This window comes from Helicoverpa armigera, chromosome 5, assembly GCF_030705265.1.
Source record: "Helicoverpa armigera isolate CAAS_96S chromosome 5, ASM3070526v1, whole genome shotgun sequence".
NCBI classification, from domain to species: Eukaryota; Metazoa; Arthropoda; class Insecta; order Lepidoptera; family Noctuidae; genus Helicoverpa; species Helicoverpa armigera.
In genome coordinates this window covers 11,503,520-11,529,143 of record NC_087124.1, presented here as the reverse complement: position 1 = coordinate 11,529,143, position 25,624 = coordinate 11,503,520, and the positions used below count along the sequence as shown (strand labels likewise).

Genomic DNA, 25,624 nt, shown 5'->3' with positions numbered 1-25,624 from the left:
ACGTTAACGCTAACGCAGGTGGAGCAGGAGCATAAACGAACAAAAACTTTCCCTTCTAGACTTTTCCTACGTTTATTAAGAAGTAATAAGTCTAGTCTATGATATGATATGATAGATAGATATTTGTCTTTGGTTGACAACATCTTGACTTTGACAGTAATAATTTTGTCAATAATTTGTGTACAAAAACTGCTGTCTATCTATCGCTTAAATTCCTATTTATTTAATAAACAGATCCTGATCGGCTAGGTTAATGGAATATTCAACTTTTCACTCTTGGTAAAGTTTCGGGTAATCGAATACCGACAGAAGAAAACACCGGCGAAAATGAGTAACTATGGACCTAAACGAAATGAGGAAAATTCGGAAGATTCACCTCCTCATTCGAGACTATTCATTGTTTGCGAACGGCGGTTTACAGAAGAAGATTTTAGGGAAGTTTTTTCAAAATTCGGCACTATTGAGGACATTAGAATGCCACGCAACCATCAAACCGGGCAATCGAAAGGAGTTGTATTCATAAAGTTCTCGAAAACATCTGAAGCTGCTTATGCTTTAGAAGCTATGCATATGAAATCGCTGAAGGGCTCCGGTAGAGCCCTAAAAGTGATGGTTGCGACCAATCGGTCAGACATCCATACTGATGACAATCATGACGACAAATACAAAAGACTATTCTTAACTATTCCATACGTATGCACTGAAAAAGATATACAAGCAGCCTTTGCTAAATACGGGTTTGTCGAGTCAGTTATCATTCAAAGAAACCGCGTGACAGGTGAATCGAGAGGTTTTGCATACGTCACATTCAGTAAATTTTCTGAAGCAGCTGTTGCTTTTGAAGAGTGTGACAGAAAGTATCGCGCTATTTTTGCATTGCCAAGGGGGTCTGCCAAACGCACTGAATCTGCTTTCGAGTCAAGTGTTAATGACTTGGTCAACATCCCTTCCAGTAGCAGTGGGAGTACAGATCTCATGTCCTTAATGAGAACTACTCCTAAGGGCTACACTACTGTTCACTTCATGTGTTCTCCTGCTTTATCCCAGATGCATGTTGAAACCTTATTTGACCTCATACCAGGTTTAACTGATTGCCAATATCATGTTGATATGACGCGCCCTTGTGGTAAAGGTACCGCTTCATACTCTAACCCCATCTGTGCAGCATATGCTGTTGAAAAACTGAATGAGTTTGAGTATCCCCCTGGTATGAAAATTTATGTTAAGCCTGACAAGTCTAGGTCTGAAATGCATAATCACTTTAACAAATTATCTACTGTAACTTATAACCTAAAGAATGCCATGAACTCTACTCACACATCTTCCCCTGACCTAGCTAAGTTAACAGAAGCTATTGCTGAAGCGTCTAAGCTTCTCAAAATGGCTACTAAGGCAGATGACAAAACCCCTGATGCTAGTGACTTGAACTACTGCAGTGTGAAGCTGCCTCCTCCAAAGCCTCTCGCTGACATTGACTGCCCTGTTGCCAAAAGGTGTTTCTTAGTCTGTAAGCCTCACCCGCCACCACTGACAGTTTTGCGTGACATCTTCTGTAGATTTGGGGACCTTATCAATGTGTACACTTTGCCCAATAAGACAGTAGGATATGCTCGTTATGCAACTGTAAGAGCTGCAGATGAAGCCATAAAGGTGTTGCATGGAGCGGAGGTTTGTGGTGTGCGTATTAAAGTGTTAGAAGCGGAAGATGAGTCTCGTGCTAAGAAACGCAGATTTGATTCGGAAAAGGACGAACAGGTTGACTGACTTGACAGTGTCATCCACCCAGCAGGACTAGAGGACAACTACTGACAACTTTTATTAAGACATTGTAGCTTGGACAAATAAATAATATTAACAAATTTAAGGACATTATTCTTGAGCTGAAATCAATGAAATGTATTGCTCATTTCAAAGATTTCTGCTCTCTTCCCATATTGATTTAACAACATGGACAAGACATATCTAAAGGACAATGCTCAAAAAAAACCCAAGCCCGGCGCAAACGAAAAGTAACTCAAATTATAGGTAATAATAAGTAATGAAATACTGCATAGGAGGCATCATCGAAATCAATGGCTAAATGTATGAAATAGCTATTTGATTTTTTAAAGGGGTAACATGAGCAGCTGGGGCTTATAGTTTAATTAAAGTGCTATCTGAAACAACAAACAAGTAATATGGCAAGTAATAAGCTTCTCCAAAAAGATAAATCAATACCGAAGTACAGGCTGCAGCGCCCACGTCATCGCGTCATGAGCGTTTTACATTACTTAGGGTGGGCTAGACATGAGGAACAGTTCGCGCATCCCGCAACATTTTTGGATCTCGTCGTGTTAGAAATAAAGAATCGATGACTTTTAAGCGTTATTATTAAAATGAAAAGTACATTCATATCCTGTTTTAGTTCTATCATCCTATTATCTTGTAAAAGTAGGTAAAATAGTGGAGAAGTTGCTATAAACATGTCATTATGTACACTCTTAAACCACAATTGTATCTGTTTGCTGTTCCTTTTACTAACACATTATGTTACCTCTAAAATCTTGAGTAGCAATGTACCGCAGATGTTAAAATTCGAATAGCAATTTCACACATATAGCCACTGATTTCGATAATGCCCCCTATGTAATATTTAATTACTTATTATTACCTATATTTTGAGTTACATTTCTTTTGCGCCGGGCCTGGGTTTTTTTCTCATACTTCATGAGCATTGTCCTTTCCTGTGAATGTTAAGTAGGTAGAAGCAAAAAGAACATGTCAGACTTAAAAATTAATTTATTTAAAAAAGGCTCTAATTACGACAACTTAACCCAATTTATTGCACACACAGCCTTGTGACTTATTAAAATAATTGACAATAATTATCATTACGGTAAGGTCACTTTAATATCTAATCTGATGTTCTAGATTTCATCTAAGTATGCTTCTTAGTTATATGGGAGTAGATTTAAAATTATCACAATTACATTATATTTTACCAGATAATTACTATGTCCCTACCCTCAATACATAAGTGACACAAAAAGCTAAATAATGTCTTAAAAATATTATATCAAATTCTTGTACACTTTTATTGAAAAAGACGACCTATTGTATATTTTCATGAAGTTCTAATGGTGTCTCAAAGTTCTAGGCAAAGAATTCCAATGAAAACTTAACTATACTCCTAAAAAGATGTTCCTTACACACAGATTACTTGTGTAACTGCACTAAAATATCGCTGTAGTTTCAATGTTTCAAGTTTAAACCACATTAAATACTAAAATGACCCCTATTACTACAGGCACTAAAATTCAAATTCACGATTCCATTATTGCTTGTTGTAGTAAAGGTAAAAGCTGTTGCTTATAAAGTGGATGTCGGTCTCCGTGTGTCATCTTGATTATCTTTTCAGCAGTTTTCAGCTGGGCCAGTGCTTTGTCGACCTCCATCTTGAATAGCAAGATCTTCCCATATTTCAGATGAAGAAGGCCTAGTAAAGGATTTCTGTCGCCGTAGTAGAACCTGGAAGACATAAAAGGAATATGATTAATGTGCTACTTTACAATTTTTGGTTTCAGGAAGGAGAGGAAACACGATTCTTCCATTTTTACTCAACTCCTTTGTCATTGCTTAAGTCGCCCCTTGTAAAACACAGGTACTCAACCTTTGAGTTGGGAAAAGGCTTGGGAAATGATGATATCATTGCTCAAGTCAAATGCATGCATACAGAAACTATTTTGCATAAAATCAGACTCTTGCTCAATGTATCAACTGCCTTTTTTTTTCGTCTATTGTAGAACAGACCGATACGAGAGCGACATTTCTTACCACAGGCTCAATGAAGACTACAAATAAAGGGGATTAAGGACAGAACATCTGAACTCACCTAAAGCAAGGAATGAGTTTCTCAGCATACAAGCAAGCCTTCTCCCACAGCTGGACCTGTATGAGTGCATCGAAGGCGTGGTCTAGTGTCTGCGCGTGCATCACGTTGAGAGGGTGCAACACCCCCTCCTGCCGGTCCAGGCAGTATTGACATACATCCACGTCTGGATGGTGGTTAAGGATTTTGATGGACAGATATGGAAATAAATAAAAAATTTAATAAAGAAGGACCAATTTGAATTTGGCCCCAGTTTCCTCATCTTCTTGAAGGAAGACATCAGAAACGAAGATGAAAAATATAAGTAAATCTAGACAAATTCATGCAGTCTCCGCCCAAGTACTGCACCATGAATGAAAGAGATCTCTTGAATATTAATACCTTGATAAAAACTGAAAGTCTATAGTAAACTTTCCTGACTATTGAATGTAGGTATTAAGATTTTAAGTCTTAAAACGAGAACTGGTTTATGTCCATTTAAGATATTCTGGAATGTATACATGGAAGTAATGTGTAAATTGTTTAAAAAGGATACAAGCCACAGACGCCCTTTCCATATTCTGTAAATGCACATGTGTAAACTCCATGGTCTTCACAAAGACATCAACATGCTTTTCCGTATACTTAGTGCCACACTCTTTGCAATGTAAAGCATCCTCCTTGCTATCATTGCCATTAACGGCAACTAAGGCAGAATTCTCATCAATTTTCTCCACAGTTTGATTATCTGTGGCTGATTCTCCATTTTCTTCCGCCTTCTCAGGTTTTCTGACTAATATACAGTCTTCTTTCCAAGGAATGCTGACTGGTTCATCACATTGTTTGTTTAGACAAGTTGCTCCGTGCACATACTTGATCTGATTTTCATCTGAAATGTTCTAGCTGATTATTTTGTGTAAAACAGTGCAGTATATAATTGAGCATGCTTTGCAACGCGGAAGAGAGAAATATAGCTAATAGTTTAAATAAAAAAGTAACAAAAATATAGGGGCAGGGGTACTTCAGTCAGTAAACAATGATATGATTTCTTTGAATGTAATTTATATTTGTTTTATGAATGAGCAACGAAGCTAAACTACAAACATCACAGAAGGATGCTGTATGTTGAATTGAAAAGTCACCAGGGTTTTGTGTATTCTGTACTCATCAACTAGCAAAATAAAATCATTCTTACCCAATATAAGCAGTTATATCGATCCCTAACCTAACACCTTTCTCTGTTGGAATTTATAAAAACTGGACAGTCAATTTAGTCACAAATTCACAATGCTGTGAGTTGCCTACTTTCTGAGTTAACTTATAACATAGGGACCGTAGAAAAATTAGGGTAAAACAGTTAACACCACAAAGGTCTGGGGAAATTCCTCTGACACTGAACTCGTCCTAAAGTGACCGATTTTGATCTTAGCATAATTATTTATGCAGTAGTGTTCAAATGAGTCAACTGCTTATATGCCGCTAATAATAAAACATTAGAAAATCAATCGAGTCTCGCGTATATCTGTGCTCCTACTACAACGGGTAAAACGCAGTCTAGTCCCACGTTGGGCGCCAATAACACATTCTCCCTTTCACCCTGGTGACTTACAATAGAGGGAGATAGAGCATGCCGAAGTATAAATTAGTAGGCACATCTAAAGCATTTACCCATGCACCTGTCACACTGGCATAAGAAGTAGTAGTTCTGAAGGAGCTCTGACTGTCGGTCGTACGGCGTCTTCATTAAGTCGATGTATGATATTCGCATCTGAAAATAATGGAAGAATTATTGAATAAAATTAGAAGAAATGTACCTAAATTCATAATTCTATTCTAAATTTCCCACGCACCACCATAGTGCATGCCGGAAAAAAATATCAGCAGCTCATTAGGGCCAGGCCACAAAAGTGCGTTGCGGCGTCGCATCGCAAAAATCATCGACGCCGCACAACGCACTAATACACAAATTTGCATAGAATAGAACATAGGGCCAGGCCACAACAGTGCGTCGCGACGCCGCAGCAACGCAAAAATCAACGACGCATATCATATTAATCGCATAGCTGTGCAATGTTGTTTTTGCGATGCGACGCCGCAACGCACTGTTGTGGCCTGGCCCTTACTGGCGTTTATGGTATCAGTGAAATATTCTTGTACTGTTACGTAAGATAAGATTTTATTAGGACTTTGTGGACTACTATAGAAATGGACTGCAACAGAAGGTAGTCACTTGTGACATTAAAAAAAAAACAAAAACATTGTCTTTATTCTTTCAAGATCCGTATTTTTTCCCATTTATGAGGGTCCATTGTCATGTAAAACAATTTTGCGTCAAACACAAGATTTAAAAAATCTAAATTAAAAATTAAATTACCTGATTCCAATCCAAGCTGAACATGTCCTTAATAGCCCTGATGTTAATAGTCTTGCCGTCAAACGTGGCGACGGCGTTCGGATCACAGCTGTGGTCCAATATAGAGGATGCCAAGTAAATGCCAGTGCCGATCGAGTTCATGTCGATGTCTAGGATCATGAAGCTGTTTATTACCATCTGAAATTAATATATTAGAATAGGTACCAAAATTATTAAAATTTCATTTTCCAAAAAGCCAATAAAATTTGTAAAAATTACGATAAAAAAAGGCCAAAAGGAAAAAAAAGCAGAATCCGCTGCTCATAATATAGAGTCAACAATAATGTTATTTTCTTATATATAATCATTAAATAAAATAAATATAAAAGACAAAAAAAAAGTTTTTTGGAGAATATGTCCTGCAAATAACAAAATGATACTCACCCTACCATACAATCCCATAAGTTCTACAGTGTTGGGCAGTGATATGTCTTTTAGAAACTCGTACAGTACAACGCAAAGAGAGGTGAAATGATCCATCCTTTTCGTATCGGCTTTTAAGTCTGAGTAATCTGCAAAGACAATAAATCAAAGTCAGCAAAATAATTTCCGTAAACTCATGTTCTAAGTATAATTTAAGTCAGAACGGTTCATAGCATTAGACTAAAAGTTTATTAAATAGACGATCTAATCATCTATATCAGATTAGCGATAAATAAAAAGTTAGCACCCCACTTTCATTTCATAACTCTCGGTGGCCAAGTAAAAAGGATTACATAAAAATTACAAGAATCCTTCTATGAAATACGATATATTCGGCCTTATCATTAAAGCAACCATTACCTGTTGTACGTAATAAACCCTCAAAATAAACAAAACAGGAGGCTGCCGAAAAGCCGATACACTATCAACATTACAAATGGATTTATATTCTTAGAATGGAAACAATCAAGAGGCTATAAATACTACAAATAAATAACAAATATTATTCGAGTCTGTTTGTTATTTCGCCCAATGACGCAGAACAGGTGAACTGAACGGTAGATAGTTGGCGCGAAACTCTATCGTAAATCATTCGATATTTCTTAAATGATGAATTGAGTCTAAATGGGGTCGGTCAAGAGTTTTATGCTGATGCCGTTCAATAAAAAATGATATCTGGATTTTAGTGTTTGCCTTAACTTACGATGTATTTGTTAGTCTTTATACTACGAACATAATTAATATCTTAAAAAATCGGTAGTGGTACTAGTTGCGTTTAAAAGAACATTTAATATAAGCAACTATACCAGCTTTCCAAGAAATAAAAAAACTGTCAAAATAACCGGGGAAGCTCCCGTTTCTCAAACTTCTAGCTTCCTAACTATAACTTCACAAATATTAGTTATTGGATATTATGAGTTTTAGAAGTCGAAAAATAGTAATAAAAATATAATCACGGACTCACGCGACATCAAGTCCTTCCACATCCGGAACGAGGTCCCGGAGTAGAACGATCTGAAGGAATGGCCATCTCCTCGGTACAGGCGGTTGATGATCTTAGCCAGCATGCGAGCTCCGTCGGGCAGCACTTTCGGAGCCACCCTTTTGAAGTTCGCACACTCCCACTGGAAATTAAGGTGTAATAATTTACTGCTGCACATTTAGTTTTTCTGTAGAATTATAATTGTGTTTATAGAAACATATATTTCGATAAAAGTTCTAAAAAATACAATCAAATTGGATTTTGGAATTAGTTGAAATCAAAAGCCATCCACATTTTACCATTTTATGTAAAATGTAACAGATTACACCTATATTGTATTATGTAACTTCTTCCTAAATCTTTTACTGAACGAACAATAAATAAAAACTGACATATTTTCGAGAAGAAGATTAAACTCGTACATTCGAATATAAACAGCATAAATAACATCACGAGTACATTCCTACAACGTAAACTAATTTTAAAATACATCTTGAACCAGGATATGATAAAAACTCGCTGAGGAAACGTATCATTTCATTCAACACTTTTATATTCTGAGTTATGATCCATTTGCTCTTTGAATTATGTTTAAAAATATCATTTGGATGTACGTGAAATTTTTAAACATCGTTTGGTACGTAAATAGAGTAGTTGGAGCTGAAATAAAATGAAAAAGTGATGCTTCAATTGCACGAGAATGGCAGCTAGCCATGAAATGTCTGCTTCGAATCACAAGCATACGTGACTGGGACCTTTGACAGACGAAGATTGAAAGAGCGAGTACGCTGACAAATAGAGTTGGTATTAGACGAAGTTAGAAGTCCTCGAAACAACTTAGGGATAAATCGCTGAAGTGGTCAAATACGATTTGTACAATTTTTAGGAAATCTCTACAATAAATAAGGAAACTTTTCTCCTTTAAACCAAGACTAGAAACTTTTCTCGTTTAAAAGAATCATTACCTATTTTGAAGAAGAATGAGCTATTTCTTTTCTCAGTCACATATTATATTTTTAAGCAAAACACTTTTCGGAAAAGGTGTTCGGTAATAAGTTAATATCTACTAAGCAACAGACATTTTAAACCAGCTAAAAGTAAACCTTGGCAGTAACTCGGAAAAGGTTACTAGGTCGAGGAAGATTAATTTGGTCACGCCGAAGTCACTGACACGCGCCAAAACCATAGCAGAACTATGATTAATTTCCATCATGTACTTATTTTAGGATCATCTGCATTCGACTAATCATTGATTTTTAAAAAAAGAAGCCGTTACACAACGCCCTCTGACGTCAGGTGTCATTTGACGTGCGTCGGCGCAGTTATTCCGGATATCTCAGCCGCTGTTTGTATCGGACCGACAGTTATCGAGCGAACAGTTCGCGAAAATAAAATACAAAACTTTAGGCGGAGCTGCCAAGAAGAATTACGTGCTAACCATGTCATAATGTTTGTGTATAGTACGGGATAACGAGGCGCGTTGTACTAATATTTATTTAACACATTCGTTTTAGAAGTAACGACTTTTGATGATGAAGTTGCAACATTTGGCTGTCATGGCCAACCAGTTTATTGCTGCTTCGTTATTGCTACCTTAACTTTAATGGGCGCCTATGATTTGCGTACATTTTCAACATTGTACTGATAACAATTTTTTTTTTATTAAAGTTTTTAATTTGATTATATTATGGTTTAATGAGGTTTTATTTCATCCTTGCTAACATTTAAGGAACTCCATGACATGAAAAGACTGTAGGGACAGTCCGTAGAAGTAACTAGTCATGGTCACCCTAAGCCAAGCCTTAGATTTTAAAGTTTTTTAGGTTTCTGTAAGTAATCTAAAATCTCATCATTTTGAAAGACAATTCAGACACCACCAATGAAACTTGCATTTAATTAGTAAATGATTCACCCACTGAAATAATCATTTAATTATTTTTTTGTCTGATAATTTTTTTTTTTTCAAAAATTGTCGTAAGCCTTTTTCTTGTAAAACTTCTACCATCAACATTCTGCTACCATAACTGTTACCAAGTAATGCTTACTCTAAGTGAAATGTAGGAACATACCTTGTGATCGGCCCACGCATCTCTCTGGCACGCTCGGCCGCAGTAGTAGACAAACTGGCATCCTGAACATTTCAGCACTTTGCCCCTGAAATGCAACATGACACGGTCATCGAGAGATCTTACTGATGCATGTTTAAAAATACAGGTGCAACACGTGTGTGCGAATTTCAATGTCAATTATTAACAATATGAGTATCATTATCATGTTTTATAAGTAAATCAATTTTTTTATGTTATAAGTAACATTATGTAATTAAACCTAATTGAGAATGTAGGTTCATCGAAAATTATTACAAAAATCTATTCAATGTCAATAAAATGCATTTAAAAAACTTTAAATAGTTTACAAAAATATGGATGCCTATGTTTATAACTAAGTAACCTAAACAAAAATAGCCATGCTTGAAAAAAATTTTAAAAAATCATATAATGCTTTATTTATTTCAGAGAACTTTTGAACTGCTATGAATTGAAGAGCAACAAAAAATTATAAATTAACAGATATTGTACATGAAACTGTAATGTAAATTTTTAAGGATTTAACTTGTTTTAAGTTACTTACTTTTCCAGACAACTATCGCACCGGCTTCCTTGTTCTTTAGAAGACAAAACAAACGCGAAAGGTTGTTCAGTGAGGATCAAATCACCAGCTTTTATTGATGAGTCCGTATTCCTGTACTTGTTCTTCATTTTTTTTGTTTTAAGTTATAACTTAAGACTAAAGCGTACGTATTCGATAGAGAATGTTATAGGAATGTCAACGTTCTATACTCCTCGAGTTACGAGGCGAGGTGTTACTGCGGATGCCGAAAATATGATTTGGCCCCGCTACCTGCCGGTCCAAAATTAACACTACTCAATACCGGTTACATTATTTTTAGTGAAGACGCGACTACAGCCGGCATATTAAAACGAAAAACAAACAAAAAGCGGCACTATTATTAGATCGGCATTTCGTCATGAAAAGTAAAGGAAAGCAGGCGAAGTCTTCAAGCGGAATACAGAAAACATTAAATTGCATTTCCACGAGCTATTGTTTACCTTTTTCTGACAACAGGATAGCCATATTTTAATCACTTTACACTAGAAAGAGATGGACATAGAAAGGCAATAAATTTTAGTTCGTGTACCAAAGCGTTTTTGGCACCATTTTGGCATACAATTTGACATTGTCTTTATTGTCAGAAAAAGGAAGAAGATATTCTCGAAATCTCAATAAATATATTTTGTTATTGTTTTTCTTCTACAGATATATGCAATAAGAACGTTGGAAAATGTTATAAGGTTGTAAAAGATTCATAATGTATTGTTAAAGAAATAGCGTTGTCTCCTAATATTTACTGATGATGGAAGCGAAAATACTAGAGCCCAAATGGTTGTTAAAGTTTGACGTACGAAAAAGAAAAAAAAACAGAAAATAAACAAAAGCAACGTGTACGGCTGTGCTAATTTTATTTCTACAATTTAAACAAATAATTGTTATATCACTATGTCGTTAATAATGACAAAAGCTGCGCTTGCTTTGAAAAACCCTGAGAGCAACTTTCAATTCGTTAAATTTGAAGCACACAAACCGAAAAAGAAGGCTGCTCCCGACAACAGTGAACAAAATGAAATGAAACAAGGAAACAAACATTCTAGCAAAGATTTAGACCTAAAGAAGATAAGGCATGAAGTAGTCAAGTTTGGAATGTCTGGGTTTGACCCCACAAAGAAAGAAGAAGCAAGAATTGCGCTGGCAGTCAGTTTAGGTTAGTTTTTATTTTTGTAATAATTATCTTTTAAAATCCTCTAACACGGTTGTGTGTGATAATACGATATTTGATTTGCGTCTTCATTGCATCTATAGATCCCTACATATATATACAGTACCCTACAGTATAACCTAAATAGTTATAAAAAGGTTATTTGCTATTGCAGGACTTATAAAAAACCCTGTCCCGGAGAGTGATCAAAAGGGAGAGATTTGTTTGTACTATTTTTTTCTGAAATATAATCATAGACTCTAGTACTATTAGATTTCATACCTACTTAAATCTCATCAGATGTCTCATTATTCACATAGTAAATAGCTATAAAATAAATTCATAACAATATTAATTTATGCTATTCAATTTTTAATCAATATGCCTACATGTTTGTCTATTTGCAGGTGCAAAACCTCCCAAAAAGGAGTATGTAAACTACAAAGAACTTATGCAGAAAAGAAAACAGGAGAAAATTAAAGAAAGTGAAGAGAAACAACAGATGAGATCCAAGAGTATATTACAAACTGGCGGAAAGAAGAAAAAGAAAAATGCTAACAATGATGTTGGCCACTTACTTAGCAGTTATGGAAAGGTAATTCAACTTTTTTTATTCATTTTTCTTACTTTTTGTGCTTACCACACTGCACCTAACGTAGGTTATTAATTTAGGATAACGTAGGTCAGCCTGGCCAGAAGACAAAGGTAACATTGATCTACTATAGGATAAAACTTGTTTAACAAATATTTTTATTTTGGCTCAATAAAGGAAATAAAGATAAAAAAATAAAAATAAAGGAAGGTCAATAAAAGTTTGATTCTTACCTTTGAGTAGTACACCAACCATGGCCCATGTATGAAGAATACTAGGATATCTTCTGATAACTCATGTTTTTATTCCACTTAGTTTGAGCGAGATATGTTTGCTTCACAGATGCCTAATGAAGAATCTAACAGCAGCACAGTATTAATGTTGCTCTGTGGAATAGTGTTCACCATTGTCACTGGATTCTGTACAGTGTCCATATTTTATGATTGTATGATGTGAAAAAACAATACACAACAAGTAAAATGAGAAGTTAAAATCCAGAATTCCAAAGAATCTTAATGTAGGAAGTTTATTTGTTTGTAGTTGGTTATTATGTTAGTTTTAGCTGTAAAGCGGTAGACACATGATTTATGAATAAAGTTGGTAAAAACTGTGCTAATGTTGGTATTAGGAAAAATAATCACATAACTACAGACCCTTGCATATAATCACTGTACATATTTCTTGTGAGAAATCGGAAGTTTGAGTTTGATTTTTACGTGTTTGCGTACGATTGATAAACTTATATCTATTAACTAAAATATTATAACTAATTGATTGAATACAGTATTATAACTAATTTCGTCTTGTTCCAGGTTAAGAAGAAGGACTTATTAAAGAAGGACGATAAAGGCTCAAAGAAGAAGAAGAAAACGAAAACCATATGAAAAATAAATAATTTAAATGTTTATTTGTTTGTTCTTAATTATAAAGTAGTGATCACAAAAGGTATACGTACTTCTGTCGCGTCACAATTATCCGCCTTGTTATAAACCCCCGTTTGAAATAATCCCTGAAGTACTTTTGATAAGTAAGGTTGCAAAGAAACGTTACTTGAGTTTCGAGTTTTACAAAATCCGCCGTACACTTTCTGGATCATTGGTGGGAGTGAAAATTGCTAAAATTTTTGTGTAAGGTGTATGGGAAGTTGATGAGCCGTTGTAGTCATGCATGTCGATATGTCGACTATTTACTTACGTACATTGCTTTAGCAAAAACATACACATATATTTATTGTAGTGATGCGTAGAGCTATGCCGCTTATTTTTCGGACCCTCGATGCACGTAGCGTAAATATTTTATTATATGACATCTTTAACAATTACATTTAATGCCTAAATACAATTTGATGAATCACCTACCTGCGAACACTATTATAAAATTAGGGCCTATTGGTAATTTTGCCTAATTAGCACCTAATTAAGAATTAGGAACATCAACAAATTAATTGTGAATATCCAGGTAACTTTAATTAACACCTAATCAAAAATTAACCACAAATGATTAACACCCCATTATTAATTGGGTCCCAATTATTAATTGAACAATTGGAAGGGGTTGAAACTCGTAATAAAAGGAGCTGCAATTTATTAGTTTCATCATTAAGCCACCAGCTTGCAATCAACTCACATCTATTGAACATGGAGCTACATTTACATTTGAGCGTCGCTTTCCGTGCATTGGATCGCAAGTGGGGGACGCCAGTTGACCTGGACACTCCTGAAGACCTGTCGCGGTGTCTGCCTGCAGTTGTAGACATGCCCACAGCCACCTTCTCCTCCGAGGAGTTCCTGCGCTCTAGGAGGCGGCAGAAGCCGTACTCACGTCGTGAACACAGGAGAACGAAGGAACAAGATGAAGTGAACGATTCCTTCTCAAACATATCTTGTTCGAGAATACCTTCAGTGTCGGATCTTGAAGAGATCACAAGTTCTAGAGGGAGTTGTCTTTCTATCAAGACAGAGTTCTCTGCTGATTTGGACAGAAGTATCATGGAATACTTGGGCGATTGTGACAAGAAATATGAAGCTGGTTCCACGGTGACTCTTGACTCTGGTTTGGGAAGAGGCGAAGAGCGGAATGTGTTCAGACGGATAAAGGTCGCTGCTAAATCAATTGTTACGAGGAAAAATCGGAGATGAATGAAGTGTTAAATAGGTTTAAGAATATTTTAGATAATTTAGAGTTTTTTTTTAGAAAATATTGTTAGATTTAAGTTAGTTTTAAGTAACTTATTTACTACCTATGTTTTTATATAGAAATTAGGACAAGTTCTATGTCATCTTTCTTCTACTACCTTTTCTATATCTTTGCTTCCTAATTTATTTATAAATTATTCTATCGTTACGTTAAGTACCTACCTAAGATTATTTTATTGATGTTTTATTTAGTTTTAATTAACTATAGTACCTACCTACCATTGTTAGAAAATAAAATGTATTTATTTAGTAAAGTAAGTATTTTAAGAAATAAAAACATATTGAAACTTACACTTTTCACTTTTTATTCGACAACTTCGCTCTTCTTCACATTGAATTATTTACCTAATAGAACTATTTACATACCTACTTAGGACTTGAATATTTACTATATTTTCTTAATTAAATAGTTACTTACATTTGCTTGGTAATTACCAGAGGAACTTTTGTCCGGATGGCGGATTTAGTATTAGGTCGTGGATCAACGACCTTCGGAAGCATAAATAATTTAGGACTTACCTATTTACTTGCAGAGTAGGTTAGGTACCTATAAGAGAGTGTTCTCCTACTTGTTCCGAGTGATCTTGTATTAGTAGTGCATATTTTTAACAGAAGCTAATATAAGCGAGCTACACTTGTAACTAACTAGGTATGCATGTAAGAAAATTAAGAGGACGAATTGGAATTTTTGGCGCCAAGGATCTCAATTTTTCTCAGTAAATACAAAACGGATCAAATACTACTTGTTACCTGAAAGTTCATGATATAAACCTTATTTTGTTAGACGTCAAAACATGATTAGGTAACTTTTATAACAGAGAAAAATATATCAAACATACCTCTTTTTAAAAAGAGATTCCATTGACATAGAGATTCACATATTATGGGCAAACGGGACCGATTTAAGCCTCTGAACTTTTTTAGTAGTTGAATATATACATACTCTTTAAAATTGTAGAAGGAATTTTTATCAAATTATCATTTCTAAATAATAAAATTACAACATTATAGACCGATCACTTGTTTACCGACGGTCTATAAACTTCTTACATCTATTTTGAGATTAAAAATAAACCAACATATTGAAAAATATTCAATTATGTCAGTTTCTCAAAATGGATGTAAGAAGGGGTCCCGTGCTACTAAGGAGCTACTCCTCACTGATATGGTCATCAGCCAACAGGTTCGACGATCCCGAAAGAATTTGTCGACATGTTGGATAGACTATAAGAAGGCCTACGACTCGGTCCCCCATACATGGCTTAGGAGGGTACTGGAGTTGTATAAAATAAATACAACTCTACGCGCCTTTCTTGCGTCATGTATGGAGCAATGGAGAACGGTTCTTCACTATCCAGGATGTAGACAAATTGAAGGGACCGGCGATCCTATTAAGATCGAGCGGGGAATATTCCAGGGTGACAGTTTGAGTCCACTTTGGTTTTGCCTGGCCTTGAACCCTTTGAGCACATTGCTAGAGGGTTCGGGGCTGGGCTATCCTTTGCGGAGAGGGGGTCAGGTTATATCCCATTTGCTTTATATGGATGATCTGAAACTGTTTGCCACTACAGAACTGCAGCTGATGAAGCTACTGAAGATCACTGAAAATTTCAGTAGTTGCATCAGGATGGAGTTCGGTGTGGACAAATGTGCAGTCATGCATGTAAAGCGAGGGGGAATTGTGGAATCTGAGGGAGTACAACTCTCAGATTCCATAAATCTGAGATCACTCTCCGCAAACGATACATATAAATACTTGGGTATGGCGGAGGGGTTAGGCATCAATGTGGCTGTCATGAAACAGTCATTGCGGGAGCGTTTCTTTGGCCGCCTGAATAAGGTCCTAAAAAGTTCCTTATCAGGCGGCAACAAGGTTCGCGCCTATAATGGTTGGGTCATGCCAGTCCTGATGTACTCCTTCGGCATACTCAAATGGACTCAAACTGAATTGGATGCCTTGGATAGGAGAGTCCGCACACTGCTGACCGCAGAACGAATGCATCACCCACGATCGTCGGTGATGAGACTGTACATCCCACGGAAATGTGGAGGCCGAGGCTTTTAAATGCAAAGACGCTCCACAACCGCGAGGTGTGCAGTCTCAGAGAATATCTTCTCAAAAGCGACGTGGGTATGCATCGTGATATGGTAGCAGTGGACAAAGGACTCACCCGCTATCGTTGGCAAATGAGAACTGGCGCAGACCTGTGGTACTAACTACCCATGATCGCAAGGAAGTATGGCAGAGCAAACCGCTACACGGACGCTTCTTCGGGGCTCTTCATGGCCCCGATGTAGACTTCAATGCGTCCGTATCTTGGCTACGCTTCGGTGACTTGTTTGGAGAAACCGAAGGGTTTGTATGTGCAATTATGGACGAAGTTATCCTTACGAATAACTACCGGAGATATATCGTGAAAGACGGGACGGTTGACATATGTCGGGCATGTCACCATCCGGGTGAGTCTATCAGACATATTATATCTGGTTGTTCTCGTTTGGCTAATGGTGAATATTTGCACAGACATAACCAAGTGGCCAAGATTATCCACCAGCAGCTTGCTCTGCAATACAACCTTGTAGACCTTGAGGTACCGTACTACAGGTATGCGCCCGACCCAGTTCTCGAAAAGGACCATATCACGTTGTACTGGGATCGATCTATCATCACTGACAGGACTATTGTAGCCAATAAGCCTGATATTGTGGTGATAGATCGATTAGCGCGCCGCGCGATGATAGTCGATGTCGCCGTTCCGCATGACGAGAACCTTGTGAAAGCTGAGAAAGAGAAACAAATAAAGTATCTCGACTTAGCGCACGAGGTTGTCGCCATGTGGAGTGTCGACACGGCTGTTGTTGTGCCGATTGTCGTTACGGCCAATGGTTTAATAGCCAAGAGCCTCGACGAACACCTCAGGAGGCTCTCGTTGGGCGGCTGGATCAAGGGACTGATTCAGAAGGCAGTACTCCTTGATACGGCACGTATTGTGAGGAGGTTTCTGTCTCTGGGACCCTAACCACCGGTACCTTGGACCCTGTGCCCGATATCGGTGGCAACCTATTTTTTATATTTTTAAATGTTTTTTATTTTTATATTTAATATTTAAAAATGTAAATCATATGTTAGAAAATAAATAAATGATAAAAAAATTACAAAACCATTTTGTCGCTTACGACTTTTAGTTATAAGCTAGCGCGCGTATTGTTATCCTCGCCCCGCTCAGACGCTCCGACCCCTTTTGGCGCCTTAGATGCGCGTGCCGGTTATGGAATTATTGTTGACCAATTCGTCGCCTTACTTAACCCACTTTCCGGTCTTCGATCAGGGTGAATTTCTGGACAGTGAAGATTGCAAGATTGATTGAAGTAAGCGTGTGAAGCATTACAGTCAGTTTCACGTTATTCTAGGTTTCAGGAAAGGAAAAAGTAGTAGTCAGGCTTTATGGTTCTGAAAGCTCGTTATAGCAAAATTCTGCCTCAAAAGCAACCAATCAGATTTGGAGCCCCGCGCCAAGGTCTCTGCTCAGATGGGATGTGCTAAATGAGGCTCATAGCAAATAACTATATTTCCATTACATTTCTGAATAAATTAAGCAAGTGCCAGTGATTCTGATGGTCACAGGACCCGGGGCCAAAAGAGCAAGACTCCTTCCTGAAAAGTATAACACATTGACTGATGAACACACTCCTTTGCGGCACGCAGTCTGGGGTCCGATTCTCCTAATTTTACTTAAGCAACATACGATTCACGTTCGACTCGATTCGACTGAGATCCAATCCCGACTAGATTACGATTGAAGCGTATGTGGCATTCCGCTATTTTTTCTTTAAAATAAACGTTTTTATCCTTTTCTGTCATTCAATAATGAATAATTTTGTCTGCAAATGATTTACGATTGCAAAATGATTGTAGGTACAGCAAACTACCGTATAGACCAAAATCACGAAAACAGCAGACCAATCGCACACCAATCAAATGTCAATCGAATACGATTGGTCTTTTATTAGTAGCAGAATGCCCGATATGGTTAAAACTGCTATTGCGATCATATTGCTATTCGATTTCTATTCGATTTTGACATTATTAACTTAGGAGAATCGGGCCCCTGGTAAAAATGTATTTCTAAACAAAATGTCAGCTTGACTACATGCAATGCTTTGATTCCTGAAAGGATTCCCTGTATCGTGAGTTCCAGTTTCTTTCTTTTTAGAAAGAAGAAAAACTAAATCGTATTTAGTTATCTACTGCTTTGCTGGTGTTTTACAGGTAGAGTAATATTAGGCCCATAATTGTCCATAACTGTTTATCTTTTTTTGATTACCTACTGTAAAATATTAATTAGGTCAAATTAATTGTTGCTACCGAAACTAAATATTTCATCAGCTTAATTGACTTGGTGCCTATTACATATTTTGGGAATAGTCATTATTAACTGCATGTAATTATCACTCCTTCTAATGTCCAGGTGTTGATGATTAACACCTAATCAATAATTAGGCCAAAGTTGCAATCGATTTATTAATCACAGGTAGCAGTCAATTAACACCTGATTAATTATTTAAAAAGACTGACACATGATAACACCCAATTATTAATTGGGTTCTAATTATGATCGATTAATATTGTTTTTTGGGTGGGAGGAGAAATTGCCATAAAAAGGGCTACATTAAATTAATTTTAACATTAAGCCACCAGATTGCAATCAACACACATCTATTGAACATGGAGCTACATCTACATTTGAGCGTCGCTTTCCGTGCATTGGATCGCAAGTGGGGGACGCCAGTTGACCTGGACACTCCTGAAGACCTGTCACAGTGTCTGCCTGCGGTTGTAGACATGCCCACAGCCACCTTCTCCTCCGAGGAGTTCCTGCGCTCCAGGAGGAGGCAGAAGCCGTACTCACGTCGTGAACACAGGAGGACGAAGGAACAAGTTGAAGTGAACGATTCCTTCTCGAACATATCTTGTTCGAAAATACCTTCAGTGTCTGATCTTGAAGAGATCATAAGTTCAAGAGGCAGTTGTTTTGATTCAAAGGAGTCTTTATTCAATTTGGATGTAGAAGAATACTTACACGATTATGAAGATAAATATAGAGGCGGTTCCACTGCGACTTTGGACTCGGGCTTAGGAAAAGCCAAAGAGTTGGGTGTCTTGACAAAGTTGAAATATACGGCTAAATCGTATATTAATAAGTGCAAGAGCAAATGAGTGTTTCCTACTTTTTGTAAATAGATATTGTCTTCTGTAAGAATTAATTTAATAATTTATTTAGCGTTAAGTTCTTTTGTAACTGTATTATTTATTTCATGAAATATAAATTATTATTCTGAATTAATTTAGTAGTTTTCTTTAAATATGTGACTGATACCTCATTTAGGTCTCTAAATGAAACAATTGAATAATTGTTAAATATTTTATATTTGAAAAATAACTAGGTATAATTATTATAATATTTACATTAACATAAATACATTAGTACATAGTATTACGCCGGCAAGTTCGTTTTTTACAATAAATAGTTTTAAGCATTTCATTAAAGATAAAATACACAATTAACTAGCAATTAGTTTACACATAGGGCTCGAAATATTTAATAGCAGTCGTCATAGGTTTTTCGTTGATTTTGTTCGTTGTAATAGTATTCTTAACACGCATCTTGATGTCCCTAGGCTTCAACACACTCTTGTGATTGGCACTAGGCGGCCTCAGGCCCAGGTAGTGCTTGCTAGGAGTGAAGATAGACTTAGAACTAAGACCAGACGTCTCTAAGAAGAAATCGAAGGTTCCTTTCGTTTTGGGAGCATTGATCTCAGGGTTGTTGTTCAGCACCATCCGCGGCTCGCACTTGACCGTGTTGTAAGAGCCGCTGTTACTCCCCGACGAGTTGCTGGACTCAATATCTGAGTTCCTTACTGATTCAGTCTCTAAATTCTCTATATTTGAAAGGAGATCAGGCTTATTAGACAGCTTAGCGTTTTTAGACAGGCCCTTGTTTAGGGTACTCTCGTTATTTTCAAGAAAATTATCCGCATTTTCATTGTCATCCTTGTTAGTATTATTATGCTTTTTATCTTTATCAGGTACATTGGTAAGATTTTCGGTTACAACATCAGACATGGAACCGTCACTGCTTCCGGAGCTGATGCGGTATTCCTCTGCAACTATGCTGCCGAGTTCATCGTCTATCTTAAATTCTTCGAAGTTCTGTGATAAGTCGAATTTGTCTATATCTTCGAAATATTCAGCTTTATGCATTTCTGGATTGTTAGATTGATTTTTCTCAGGTCCATGATTGAACTGATTGTCCAGTTCTGTCAAATTAATCTGCTTATTGCCTCCCTTGCCACCTTTGTTAATTTCTGACAAAATAGAAGACACCGTGTTGCCCATTTGTATAGAAGCGCGAGGGTCCAATTTTGGTTGCAGAGGATGCATAGTAAAGTTAGTCAAGTAACTGTCACTAGTTTGTTGGAAGGAGCGGCTTTGTTCATCGTTCGGCTTCTCATCTTCGTCCGGAATGATGATCTCAGTGACGTGAGGAAGTTTAGGAATGTCTTTGTCACTGATCTTGTTTTGGATCCTTGGCAAAGATACCACCTTAGCGACGCTGTTTCTCGGACTGCTGACGGCGTGCACCGGGTACTGCTCGTTGTGTATCTCGACCGTTGGCTGTGTGAGTAGCAACTCCCTCTTGCCATTGCTGACTACTGGAACATTTATCTCTGAAATGGAGCAGTAGTCAGGCTCTATATTATTGACAGTTGCTACTTGTCCCACTTTTCTCGTCTTAACATCTGCAACCCGTTGGTTAGCCGCAACGGCTTCAGAGTCTAACTGCTCTGTCATTTGCTTGACAATATTTTCAGCTTTCCATTTAGCCGAAAGGTTCTTTGGCTTCGGTGGCAGGGCGGGAGGAGTTCTTGGAACTTTTCTCTTGTTAAATATCTTCATAGACCCAAGATCATTATCAATCTTTCTTTCAACGACATTGTTGACGTTGCGATTTTCTAAGTTAGCGGCCATGTTTTTAACTATAGAGCCTCTAATTTTAGGGACCGCTGGTTTATCGTTTGTTTGTACAGGACGCGGAACTGGCGCAGGTTTAGTATCATTGCCTTTTGTAATGATTGGCTCGTATTCATTGCTATACAGGCTTTGAATCTCATATTGAAATCCTTGTGCTGTGTTCGGCACTTCATAGCTGTGTTCAGATGCTGTTTCTAAGCTGAACTTAACGATTTTGTTGGCTCTTTTATCTGATCTAGGCAGCGTGTTGCTGGTGTTGTTTGATCTTACTTTTTCATCATAGGAGATGCTGTTAAGCGTGGAGAATTGCACGCGCTTGGTAGAAGCTTTAGGGCTTGGAGCTTCACTAGACTTTGAATTGTCATTGCTGCTATCATCTAAGGAATTTTGAAGCAAAATCTGGTTCACACACTCCAGCACGGGATTGTTTTTGTAAATTTCATTAGTTGGATTCTCATCTGCATCGCTAGTGCTCGCATACCAGTTCTCATTAGTTTCAGCTTGAGGTGCTTGCTTGTTTGTTGATTCAATGTTGTTGTTCTTATCATCAAACCTTGAACTGAATCTCTCATTATTGTTGAGTACGTTATTACATAATACTTCGTTTTTAGCAGCCACCACTACAGCATCGCTGCCATAACCGACCTCCAGAAGATCGTCGGTTGATTTTGATTTATTGGTCAGTGGTCTTTGATCCAAACAATCTCCTTCTTGTTCAGGATCACTAACATTACAATACCACGGCTTCTCGTTGCCCTCTTCGGTAAGAACGTTATTCAGGAAAAGTTGTCTGTTAGCTTTAATTTCATCTGACCCCTGCCTTTTGATTCCATGTAATCTCTCCATTTTTGTGGAGTAAGTTTTCTCGGAATCGCTGGCAGTAGTTTCTTGTTCCTTTTTAGCAGCTTCTCCAATAAGCTGGTCAATTTTCATAGACGCTCTTCTGATATCATTTGCGATTTGACTCGCCGTGATCTCATCATCGTGGTTAACTTGGTAGCTCATACCAATACACTCTTCAGCACTACTGCTGTTGTTTGCTTGGTTATTGTAACCTTTCTGCATGTTGTCAACATACTTGCTGTTGTTTTTCCTTCCCGAGTATTTCCTCGACCTTCTGAAGACGTCTCTTCTTACGAAGGCTTGTTTATTTTTGATAAAAGTACCCTTGCTGCCAATACTGGCAGTGTTCCCTTCTTCGCTGGAACTCGTGTTGTTGTAGACGATCTCACTCTTCGGCAACTGATACTGAAAGCTCTTACTTAACCTAGTATTTTTTTGGAATACCGGTGGAGAATTTCTTTCACGATAACTACAGCTCCTAACAAATGTGTTTTGGAATCGTGAATCTGTACTTTCTAAGCTCTGGAACTCTGGATCTGTTTCAATGTTGGTCTGTTCACTGGTGAACCCGAGTAACTGTTGGCAGTTGCTGCAGTACGATTTTCGGGCTTTCAGTTTAGCTATTTCTTCTTGTTGTGTTTTGATGATCTTCTCTTTTTGGTGGAGTGCAACGTGTATCTGTTTCTGTTCTCTGGTTAGGCGGGATTCCAGGAGTACTAACGATCGTAGTACTAATGCTAGTTGGTCTTGTCTGAGGCGCCTCTCTTGCGCCGCCTTCTTGTCCCTGGCGGCGAGGGCGTTGCCTGCTTCCACCAGCTGGTGCCTCTGCTTGAGGACGGACTCGGACTGCTGCTGCAGCGCGTTGCGGACCGCGTCCAGCTCCCGCCTCAACTCCATCGCCTCGGAGCTGCTATCCATCTGGAAACAGACACAAACATCCATCAATACACGGTTGACTAACTACAAGTATTATTGCAATAACAACGACATTTAACTTCATAAAAGGTTCGTACAGTCTATTTATAAGATCATACCGATAGCGGTGAAATGTCAAGTACGATTGATACACGATTCCTTATACGACTAGAAGAAATTAATGTCATCTAATGACGGTGCGTCTTTGATCGTCGCATAAACATTGGTAGAGATGGTTATCTCGATGTAGCGGTGCAACGAGCGGTCAAAGTCCACGCAATACTTAACGAGGTCACAACTAAGAAGTCTTTTGTACAAAAGTGGAATATTTTATAATTAATTTAATTGCAGATGCAGATCAGTTAATTCTCAATTCTATTGCAACACAATAAGGTTTGGATTGACACGCAGGTATTCGGTAGCCGGTTTTAATGTTTGATAAGAAGAAAATCAGAGCGTGGTGAGCTTATCGCTCATGATAAGACGTACAAACGCGGGAGAATAATGTTTTTCAAACTGTTATCGTGACCGTAATCTTGCGCTTCCTTGTTTTTTTAAGATTTAAAGTTCAGTTAAAACCAAAGGCCATGACTCATAAGTTTATAAAAAGCTGATAAGATAGTTATGTCACTACCATATTTAACTGAAAAATAATAGAATCTAATCTTTTATTATTTATTTATACTATTTTCTTAGTCAACATATGTGCATTGTTCAGGTTCCGTATGTAAAATTAATCCTTGTTCAGTGCCAGCTAGACGTACTTATCTAAAAATAACAGCATGAAACTTTAATCTGTTGGTCCTTGCGCGTGCGCTGTCAATCAGTCAGTTTAGTCACGTTACTGATTTATGTCACATACGGTCATGTTTCTCATAGGTTTTACTAGCTGTTGCCCGCAACTTCGTCTGCGTGGGCAATATAGAATAGTCAAAATACTACTTATCCCGAAGGTGCATTCTTTTACGTGACAGTATAATTAGGATTAGCACTTAGCAGACGCATAGATTCATTGATCAAGGTTGTGTTGTGGATGTGACCATTTAACTAAATAAAAGAAGTAAAGCTTGTGACGTTGTGAATATCTCTGGATCTAGTCAGCCAATTTGGAAAATTATTACGTATGGTGCGTAAGTAATTTTCACAGGAAACAGCTATAATCTATGTCTATATGCTTTGAGTCTGACAAAGCTGTCATTTGTACATTTTCTGCAGCTGCTACGACTAATCAGAAGCCAGATAGTCTGTCAGTCTTAGGTACCATGGATATCGTCTTGTGTAGTTGACTGGATTGAAGATAGGTAGATAGGTAGTCGCTCCAAGCAAAATATTGGTACTCAAACAGATTCGGTGACTGGAAGCCCAACACCAACATAGTTGGGGAATAGCTGGATGGATGATAAAATGAGTCATCATCATCAGCAGGCGCATAGGGTAGGATAGTTTCACTACTGGGGAGCAACACTTGTATGACTTGTATGAATTGGGGATTTTCTGTGCACTTACTCACTATGGTAAGGCTGACCCCACATTAGGCGTGCGCGATCCTCGGGCGTGTGAGTAGCGCGGGCGCCGCGAGCGCGCTGCGTGAACGTCGCGTTTTGCTGCCCTGCGGCATGTGTGAAGAGTGCAAGCGACGCGCTCGCGGCGAACACGCGGCGCTTGAGTTGCGTTCTTACCCCTTCGCCCGCTATCCCCGCCGCCCGCTAAACGCCTTAGCAGTTAAACGTCAAGTCGAGCGCGCTGCAAATGCCGTACGGCAGCAAAACGCGACGCTCACGCAGCGTGCCCGCGACGCACGCGCTACTCACACGCCCGAGGATCGCGCACGACTAATGTGGGGGAGGTCTACACCGGGAGGGACTCCACCGAAATGTTTGCATTAGTTCACGAATAGGCAAAATGCACGTATCTGTGAGAGTCCACTTCATGTGTTCGTACTTGAAACCTGCAGTTTTGCCAAGATTTTCAAAATGTACGCTCGCAATTTGTCATTTCTTGGTGGAGCCAGCAAATCAAAAGAAACAGAAGTGTTGTATACTGTGCGTCACTACCGCACACCGGGAAAATTTCGCTCTTGCGGAGGACGTTTTTAAACCATATTTTGTGTCACACGTAAACAGGACGACAGTAAGTATCCACCGAAACACTTTCAAAGATCTGATGAACGAACAAATCAGACCTGACTTGGTCACCTGGGGCCAATCAGAGCTCTATGATCATACGCTTTGGCTCCTACTGTTATTGTGGTTTCTGAAAATTTATTCACCTCATTCAACGATGGATGTAATTCTGATGGTACTATTAAGAACACTTGCTTAGCGCAAAAGCTGACGTTGGCAGGCCGACTCTTTTGACTTCTCGAATAGGATACCATTGGTTTTTGTGCAATGCACACCTGCAATGCATGCTGGATTAGGATAGGATATAGGTGGATAGGATTTGCAACAGAGAACAATTCTGTCTTTGTAATTGAATGACATCAAACGAAGTTTTATATAAAAGGTGTTTTTTTAGACTTGGCTCGGGTCTTACTGAGACTGTTCGTAATCGTGAACAGTGTA

At 37.9% G+C, this 25,624-nt stretch overlaps 5 protein-coding genes across 8 annotated transcripts in view; 2 read left to right on the top strand and 3 right to left on the bottom strand.

The window, feature by feature from the left end:
- LOC110383435 (putative nuclease HARBI1) overlaps positions 1 to 25,624 on the bottom strand; it is a 244,366-nt gene that overhangs the window by 46,349 nt on the left and 172,393 nt on the right. The window lies entirely within an intron of this gene.
- Positions 148 to 1,859, top strand: LOC110381060 (RNA-binding protein 45). Its single transcript, XM_021341248.3, has one exon. The coding sequence runs from the start codon at positions 328 to 330 to the stop codon at positions 1,762 to 1,764; it is 1,437 nt and encodes a 478-aa protein (XP_021196923.2). The 5' UTR covers positions 148 to 327; the 3' UTR covers positions 1,765 to 1,859.
- On the bottom strand, positions 2,761 to 10,808 carry LOC110381050 (uncharacterized). The gene is made up of 9 exons (XM_049842734.2): positions 10,297 to 10,808; positions 9,735 to 9,819; positions 7,648 to 7,807; positions 6,645 to 6,772; positions 6,222 to 6,398; positions 5,516 to 5,615; positions 4,404 to 4,736; positions 3,872 to 4,034; positions 2,761 to 3,507 (listed from the first exon to the last, which is right to left on the bottom strand). The coding sequence occupies exons 1-9, from the start codon at positions 10,422 to 10,424 to the stop codon at positions 3,303 to 3,305; spliced, it is 1,479 nt and encodes a 492-aa protein (XP_049698691.2). The 5' UTR covers positions 10,425 to 10,808; the 3' UTR covers positions 2,761 to 3,302.
- On the top strand, positions 11,136 to 12,978 carry LOC110381056 (uncharacterized protein C1orf131). The gene is made up of 3 exons (XM_064034722.1): positions 11,136 to 11,485; positions 11,887 to 12,074; positions 12,884 to 12,978. Exons 1-3 carry the CDS (start codon positions 11,224 to 11,226, stop codon positions 12,953 to 12,955), a joined length of 522 nt encoding a protein of 173 aa, XP_063890792.1. The 5' UTR covers positions 11,136 to 11,223; the 3' UTR covers positions 12,956 to 12,978.
- The window catches only part of LOC110381055 (putative uncharacterized protein DDB_G0282133), a 51,279-nt gene continuing 45,330 nt past the window's right edge, over positions 19,676 to 25,624 (bottom strand). For all 4 annotated transcript variants that reach the window (XM_021341240.3, XM_064034626.1, XM_064034627.1 and 1 more), the window contains one exon: positions 19,676 to 23,063. In XM_021341240.3, the coding sequence (XP_021196915.3) occupies positions 19,845 to 23,063 (3,219 nt within the window). In that variant the 3' untranslated portion in view covers positions 19,676 to 19,844. The remainder of the gene's footprint in view (positions 23,064 to 25,624) is intronic.